This window comes from Phalaenopsis equestris, unplaced genomic scaffold, assembly GCF_001263595.1.
Source record: "Phalaenopsis equestris unplaced genomic scaffold, ASM126359v1 Scaffold000535, whole genome shotgun sequence".
Classification (NCBI taxonomy): Eukaryota; Viridiplantae; Streptophyta; class Magnoliopsida; order Asparagales; family Orchidaceae; genus Phalaenopsis; species Phalaenopsis equestris.
In genome coordinates this window covers 33,710-42,495 of record NW_018164975.1, presented here as the reverse complement: position 1 = coordinate 42,495, position 8,786 = coordinate 33,710, and the positions used below count along the sequence as shown (strand labels likewise).

The following is an 8,786-nucleotide window of genomic DNA, read 5'->3' as shown; positions in this document are numbered from 1 at the left end:
CTCTTTCCCATACAATGAAATTAGTGACATGTGTAATAGTAAAACAAGTAGTGAGAGAGATTATGACAAATAGAAGCAATTATATTTTTTACTCTTACTAGAGATGCTATAAAGAAAATTGGTTAATCTAAAGTTTGAATATTTCTGAAGACGGGCTAGGCAGGGAAGATACTATCTCCATTCTAGAGTTCCCTCTTATCCCTTCACCTAGAGACTAATATCTCGCATCAAAACCTAAAACAATAGACCAAATTAGAGGGCTTTAGTCTGTCACCCGAAAGTCCTCTAATTCTACACCCATTAAAGATTATTTTCCTATTTATTTGCACTCAACTATATGGACCACATTCTCATCCATACAATCTCATGTGATTCTACCACAGTTTATTGAGAATACCATCCCGAATCTTACATGTTCTCACAACAGATTTTAACATGCAAGTTGATCAAGTTTACATGTAAATGAAAAACAAAGTAAAATCATCACAATATATTCTCACTCTACACAATTCTATATCCTACGCATGCATACTAATTCATTATAAGAGAGAAGAGTAAAGAAAACTACTCACTACACATGGAGAAACAACAATAACTTTTCATTGAACAAGACTTTGAAAGCATACAAACAAAGTACTAAATTCAAATCAAAATATAATAAAAATATTTATCTCTGATGTAAATCAAACTCTCCTTTTATAGCAAAAGCAATCTCCTTACAATCCTCTCCAAAAACAAAGTGAAAAGAAAAGAAGAACTTCTCACACTCTTTTTCTCTCCTCTCACTTTGTAGCCCCACTTGGGGCTCACGCCCAAGCCTTCTTCTCCTCTTCTTATTAATTCAAGAGTTCAAGAGTCATTTTAAAAACATTTTCAAGCATTTTTTTATAATTTCCCAAGAGATTCTTAAGTGTCTCTTCAAAATTGTCCAATATTCATTCAATCTTTCAAATAGTGCCCTCTTAAGTGTCTCTTCAAAATTGTCCAATATTCATTGAATCTTTCAAATAGTGCCTGAAGTGTCTCTTCGAAACTTGTCCCTCTCCAAAACTCCATATAACCGCCCCAAATTTTTCTAGAAAGTCCATTTTATCATTTCCAACCAATTCCCCAAGAGATGCACGAAGCAACGCTTCAAAAATCGTCCAAATTCGATGTATATTCTAGAACATATGTTGAAAACCGTCTTTGGCGCCTAAGCGTCGTTTTTGGGCGCTTAAGCGCCCCCCTCTCTGTCTAGTGGCGCCTAAGTGCCATATTTGGGAGCTTAAGCGTCGGGCACGAGCACTTAAGTGTCCAGATTAGGTCCCCATAGCTCCGGTGTGCCCCGGTTCGACCCGATTTGCTCCAATTTGCTCCGTTTTAATTCATTTTTATTCATTTTGCTCCAATCACTCCAAATTCTTCAATTTGATGTACCTACAACCAAAAAAATAAGAAAACATACCTTTAAAGTGCAATATCATTATAAAATAAATCATAAAAAATAGTACATTTTTAGGTGTATCATCTATTTATTAAAGGACATATAAAGCTACAGCCACCTTCAAAATCTTTTATTCCTTCATTTTGACCCAATTCCAAACCTTCATTCAAGTCCTTCGGACAAGCAATGGTCAGGAGTACTTTAACTATATTTTAAGAGAATTCTGAGTAAGGGCATCCTCCATCATAGCTCCTGTAAGGATAACCCCTAAACAAAATGGGATAGCCAAGTGGAAAAACCGACACTTTCTCAAATTGATTCATTTCATTATGTTTCAAACTAATGTCCCTAAATGATTTGGATAGACACCGTCCTTATCGCCACCTATCTCATTATCAGAATTCCCAAAAAAATTCACAAATTTCAAACCCCGCTATCCTCTTGATGTCATGTTTTCTTACCAATTGGTTTTTCACCACTTTAGATCCCAAAATATTTGGGTGCATGGCCCTTGTTCAAAACACTACACTGACTCGGAGTAAACTTGATCCCCGCTCGATTAAATGTGAGTTTCTCAGCTATTCAGCCACCTAAATAGGCTATAGATGCTTATGTGAGTGTCGATGTCTCTTTTTTTGAACATGTCCCTTGCTTCCCTAACATTGCCTCAAGGAGGTGGAACTAGAATTTCTAGACATTGTTCCTTTCCTAATTCTGTTGGATATTTTACCAACTCCTACTGCCTTGGTGTCCAAGAAACCCTCAGTACCAGACCAACATCACCTTCATCCACTCTACATGTCTATGCTCAGAATAACAAACCCATGGTTAAGACTCATTCCAATGCCCCTACACTCGAGCCCTCTCCACCGCTAAAGGTCTCGGAATCCGCTCCGGCCGACATCCTTGGAACGATGCTCTCTAAACTTACAAGGATCACTCCTACTTTGACCGAGGAGTTGAATTTCCCCATTGAGGTACGCAAGCAGGCATGCACTTTTTATCCCTTGGCAAAATATATCTCATTTCATAGTTTATTTTCAACCTACAAAACATTTACCACTTCATTGATGGGTCGTTATCTCAAATTCACTATTAAGACGGCAATAGCTGACCCGTCTACAATCATGGATAAGATAAATGCCCTATGACGCAACCATGCGTGGGATGTTGTCGATCTTCCTTGAGTAAAGAAAGCAGTAGGTTGTAGGTGGATTTTCAGCACCAAATTTAAATCTCATGGATCCTTTGAACACAACAAGGCGCGGTTGGTCGCTAAACGCTATTCACAAACCTATGGAACTGGCTATGAAGAGACATTTGCTCTGGTTGCTAAACAAAATATCATTCAGTTTATGTTATTCCTTGTTATGAATCAAGATTGGCCCTTACTCCAACTGAATGTCAAGAATGTTTTCCTTAACAACAATCTCGCAGAGAAGGTGTATATGTCTCTCTCACCGGGCTTTGACTCAATCTCTTCCCTTGGACAAGTGCGCCGACTATGGAAGTCTATTTCTGGATTGAAACAATCCCCCAAACCCGATTCGACACCTAAGTTCTTGTGGGTAATGATTTCTCGTAGGCCCAATCTGATCACACGATGTTCTTCTGCCACTCAACCATAACCGTATAGCCATCCTTATCATCTATGTCGACAACATTATACTCAAAGGTAATGATTTGTCGGCCTTAAAATCTATCAAAGCTATCCTGGCCGCATCTTTTGAGATGGGCTTGGGTTCTCTCCGGTATTTCCTAGGTATGGAAGTAGCTCGGTTCTCTCGGGGCATTAGCCTTTCACAGCGCATATATGTGAAAGATTTACTAGCTGAGACAAAACTACTCTGCAAATCGATAGCTATTTCGATGGATCCCAATGAGAAATCAGGAGATATTCCCAATGTCGTTCTGATGAACAAGACACGGTACTGATGACTAGTGGGGAAACTCATTTACCTAGCCCATACGAGCCAAGACATTTTTCACGCCATTAGCATTATCAATCAGTTTATACATGATCCCTACGAGCACCATCTCACTACTGTCCATCGGATCCTCTAATACTTAAAAGGCACACCAGGATCAGATTTGTTGTTCTCTCTCCTCGCTTTATTACAATTATTGTTCCTTCATGTGGGAAAACCTTGTCATGTGAAAAAGTAAAAAACAGTACAATGCTGAAGTCAAGTTTCATTCTGTGTCCCTAGGGGTATGTGAAGTCCTTTGAAAGACAATGGTTCGGGTCTTTAAAGAAGGTAATTTTGTTTGAATCAAATTAAAGAAAGAGATTTCACACATGCTCATCGAAACATCATAACCTAAAGCTGATAGTTCATTTAAAATCACTAACATGAAGAATGATTATACTTACAAGATTGATCTAGCTAGAGAGTAAAATATCTCTATTACATTTAATGTCGCTAACTTGTCGTTTTATTACAAGAATTTGAATGCTACTCTAGAAGAAGGTGATGCCTCTTCAAGCCAAGAAGAGTGATGCGGGAGCTACCCGCAAGATCCCACGTACGACGAATAAAGATTGGGATCATAATTGAGGTCCTTCCGTGAGACTCCAGAGATGGGATTTTTTTAGCCTACCACTCTTAGTCGACCAAGTGGGCCCTTATTTAATATATTTTAACTTCTAATGATGATTAATTTATGCTTGATGATGTATATCGCTTGGAACCTTCTTTTGGGATAGTTGCTTTTCATCTATGTTATTTGGAGACCGTTTATTCCTGTTTTCTCCTATTTGGAGAGTTGTAGCCCTTTTTTTTTTGAAATGGTGAATCTATAGCATAAAAAAAACATGCGGGGGATCCTCCCAATCGTCCATACATCACTGTTTCGTTGTTCGTTCGATTAGTTTCAAGTCAAACAGTCGTCAAACTGCTTCAACCTCCTTCCAAACTCCAATGATTTCACATAATCCCTTCATCTTGCCATTTTACAACATCTCTATACCAAGCATGATGCTTAAGCACCTTCTACGAACCCTAGAATAGTGTCAAAGAGAAACTTTAATTTCAAAGTGAAGGTATGTGCTGGATCAATAGAAGGAAATAGGGATGCTAAGATGCATAACAAGTGATATTAGGGTTTAAGTGAGCTAAGTTGGCTCATGAGCCGTCTTGAGCTCAACTCGATATGTGACACATGAGCTAAGCTTGATGAGCTAGCAAGCCAAGCTCAAACCAGCCCCAACTCAACTCGTTAGCTCGTGAGTTGTCTCATTTAAAAAATACTTAATAAAAATATACTTAAATATACTTAAATAATATTTTACAGTTTATATCAAGCTATTTCTTATTAATCATCTCTTAAACGTTCATTTTATTTGTCATTTCATTACAAAACTAGTTTAAATTAATATATTATTCTCTCTTTCATACTAAACAAATTAGCTCATGAGCCAACTTGACCTTTTAGAGTTAAGCTTGAGCTTGATTAATTAATCAAGGTCAAGCTCAGCATGAGGGTGGTTCCAGTTTAATCAACCCCAAGCATAATAAGAGGGTGGCTCGAGCTTGAATCCAATTAATTAATCAAGCTCAAGCTCAAGTTAAAGCTAAAGCTAAGAGTGGCTCGAGCTTGACTCGACTCGTTTAGATCCCTAGGTGCACTCCTATGGATTCTAGCTAGAAACTTGGAAATAACAATGATAGTGCACTAGTTGACAAAGAGAGATACTAAAGACCAGTAGAAGAACTCCTCATTTATTACATACTAGGCCTAACATTAGCATTGTTGTGAGTGTGGTAAGTCAATTCATGAACAATAAATCATAAGAGCACATGGAGGTTGTTGATATGATTTTGGCATACTTAAAGATGACAACGGGTCAAGGATTCTTCTACGAACGAGGTAGAAAAATTAGATTGAGATATTTACTAATGCAAATTGGGTCAATTCTACAATAGACAGAGAATGGACTTTAGGCTATTGCACATATGCCAATGGAAATTTAATCACTTCACAGTGCAAGAAGCAATTATTGTCTCAAAGCAATGCAAAAGCAAATTCAAAGCACTTCTACTCAGTATCTGTGAAGGAATTTTGCTAAAATGAGTGCATTGTGAGATAAGAATTTCAATTACATGTTAGATGAAGATGTTCTATGGCAATCAACATAACAAAGAATATAATGCCTCATGATAGAACAAAGCACATTGAAATCGATAAACACTTGGATTACAACGTTCTGGCCCACTTGAGGAAATTCCCAGCCGTTAGATGAAGATGTTCTATGGCAATCAACATAACAAAGAATATAATGCCTCATGATAGAACAAAGCACATTGAAATCGATAAACACTTCATCAACAAGAAAAGGATAAAGGCAGACATGAGATCACTCTAGTACATTCCAACCAGCCAATATATTGCATCATCACAACTAAGGCCACGCCCAAAAAGGCATTTCAAGATCTTAATTCCAAGCTAGGATTATCTACAATCCAGCTTGGAGGAGAGTGTAGAAATTAGTGATTTTTAACCTAATTTCTAGGAATTATTTGTTGAAGAATTAGTTTGATATGTTTCCTATAATATGGGGAAATTGGTATTCTTTTACTGATTCCCTAATTAGCTATTTTTTCAGTTTTTGTTCCTTAATTGAAGAGAGATATTCTCTCATTTCCTCTTTATTTATTAATGCAGTGCTTCATCAAAAAATAATAAAAAAATATTATTCTTATTCTCAATTTCTACACAAATCTCATTGCAGTCTCATTGCATCCAATTCAAACTATTCTCTGAAACAAATCAACCAAGCACCTCTTCTGACACTCGCAAGCTTGGGATAACAAAATCTTCTATAGCTTCATATGCGGTTACTATTGTTTCCAAACTCAAGTTGACATTTTATATGCCACCTTGTGTTTGTGGAGGAGGATTATCATATTTAAAAAATAATATTTGCTAACACAGATTAAGAATATGAAATATTTATAAATCTATTTTCTCATTATTTAAAAACTTATCTTTTTATATTTTTCATGTATTATTCTCTTTTCTTACTTATATATAGGAATATATATGTTTTACAAAAAAAAAAAATAACTACCAAACATGTTATTTCAAAGTTTATCTCACTTATAACATCTATCTTTCATGAACTTTTAATTAGTTCAAAATGGTGTATTATAGCTCACAAATCAAATTTTTTTATTAATTAAACAACTTTATCAACAATCCGGATGCTACTTATCAGTTCAAGAGTAAACAATTATCATAGATAAATTTTAAGCATAGCAAACAGCACCTACAATTTCAACGCTATCAAATAACAGTGTCATGAATCTTTTCTTCCAGGACACTAGGTTTTTTCTAGTATACGCTATTTCACAGTATTATGTGTCCATAAACAAAAAAAAAACTAAAAATGAAATTCTTCAATGTTGATATGTAAGTTAAAGTTGTCTATTGTTACAAAAACAGTATTATAAGAAAATAATCTAAAGATAAAAATAATCGCAGCTGTCATATCAACAACCTAAAGTAATTTCCTTTTAATTTATGCAATTCATTATGGCATCCCAAACATTGTTGGAAAGCATTCCATCCTCCTTTATGTCAATGTAAGATTACTAACCTTCACATAACTAAGAAACCTTAAATAGTAAAATACCTCCAAGGTTGGTGATAGATTCAACCCAGCTGCATCAAGACTACGAATTCCATGCCCTCGTAGATCCAGTCGCTGAAGCAAAAAGTATCAATCAGAAATCTCTTCATCTTGAACAGAACTTGAAGTAAGTTTGCAGCATATATAAATATTGCACTGAAGCATCAGTATTCATTCAGAAGACATAAACTTAAAACAAAAATAAAATCCAAATACAATTTAAACAAAATGGCACATAAAAAAGTAACAGTAACTCACAAAGTATGATACTCACCAGGTCATCCTTTGCTTTAGCATCCACTTGAGGGAGCATCATGAAACGAGAATCACCACTTTCAACAGTTTGAGTTTTTTTCTTGCCAGGTAGTGAAGAATTCCTATCCACAGATGCTGAAAGGGACCCCAACTTCAGGCTGCTTGTAACAGGAGGTGATCTTGCTGAAGGAGAGGAAACAACCAAAGTTGTTTTCCTAGACTTACTATGGCCATTAGAGCTTTCCAGAGAAGGTGAAGAAACACTCCTCAATGAAGACAATGGCTCTAATGCTTTAACTGATGACCTTTGCATAGAATATGCTGCGCCATTATTAAACTTTGAAGGTAACCGCGAGCTTAAAGAAGCCTTTTTTCCATTCAGAGTTGCTTCCGGTGTTGAAACCTTTGAGCTGACCGGGGGGAGAGATGACCTTCTACTTTCAGCGCTACTTTTCTTCGTTGAGTTCAACATTGAAGGAGATTCATTTTTCCCATTCTTTGAAGAAAGTTTTGAACCAGTGACGGCCTGCTTCTCAGAAATGCCACCCGTGCTGTTTCTCCTCGGTAATGAAGCAGCGCTGGAACTCAAAGTTGGCTTCATAAGACTAGACTTAATTCGACTGGAACACTCAATTCCGTGCTGTTTACAGAATGGCAGCCCGCACCCAGAAGATCTTACCCAATGTTAAAACAAGGACGCAGGAACTGGATCAAACAGACCACATTTCACCGCAAACTCCGTTTATCACCCTAGATCTAAAGAACTACAGCATGAATTAGCAAAAAGTGAACAATGGAAAGTCACAAGAAATCAGAGTCAGGACGAAATCAAAGAAAAGGAGATTCCTGAATAACTTCCAAAATGCGGCTATAACTCGCAGCAAAACTATAAAAAAAAAAACCAGAAAGGTTCAAAAATGCACGAATTCAGACATGGATCTTCGCAAAATGCAACCAGCAAAGCAAATCCTATTCCACAGTTCACACAACACAAACAAAATAAACCAAAAGCAAAGCTCGGAAGCATGCAGCAGATGGAAATCTCACCTTCCGCACCTGAGAAACGACGACGGGACATGAATGCAGAAGGGAAAAGTGAAAAAGCTGTAAACAGAAATCAAAAAATAATATATTTCTAATGCAGCTTTAAAAAACTCGCTTTAGGTTGAGCGAGGCCATCGAACCACGGAAAAAAGGCCATAACTTTACAAACACTCCTGCCCGACTTCGTGTCGGTAGCATGGCGCAAGGAAAGGTGAGCTTACTCTTCTCACATGGGGACATCAATTAATGAAAGATGAGCGAATAGAATAACCATTTAAACCCAGTGGCAACATGACGGGCTCGCAGGCAGTCTACACTCGACATCAGGCCGCCATGCTCTTCAAGTCCAACGGTAAAAAAATAGCGGTTATGATAACGTAACGGTAAGCAGAAGTCGGGCACCAAAGGTTTTTTTTTATTCCTCCTCCA

At 37.0% G+C, this 8,786-nt stretch overlaps 1 protein-coding gene across 1 annotated transcript in view; it reads right to left on the bottom strand.

The window, feature by feature from the left end:
* The window catches only part of LOC110028868 (187-kDa microtubule-associated protein AIR9), a gene marked incomplete at its 5' end in the record, with an annotated part of 130,671 nt that extends 122,731 nt beyond the window's left edge, over window positions 1–7,940 (bottom strand). Inside the window, 2 exon segments of the mRNA XM_020730893.1 lie at window positions 7,062–7,133; window positions 7,333–7,940. Coding sequence (XP_020586552.1) covers window positions 7,062–7,133; window positions 7,333–7,940 — 680 coding nt within the window.
* Window positions 7,941–8,786: the final 846 nt, after the last annotated feature.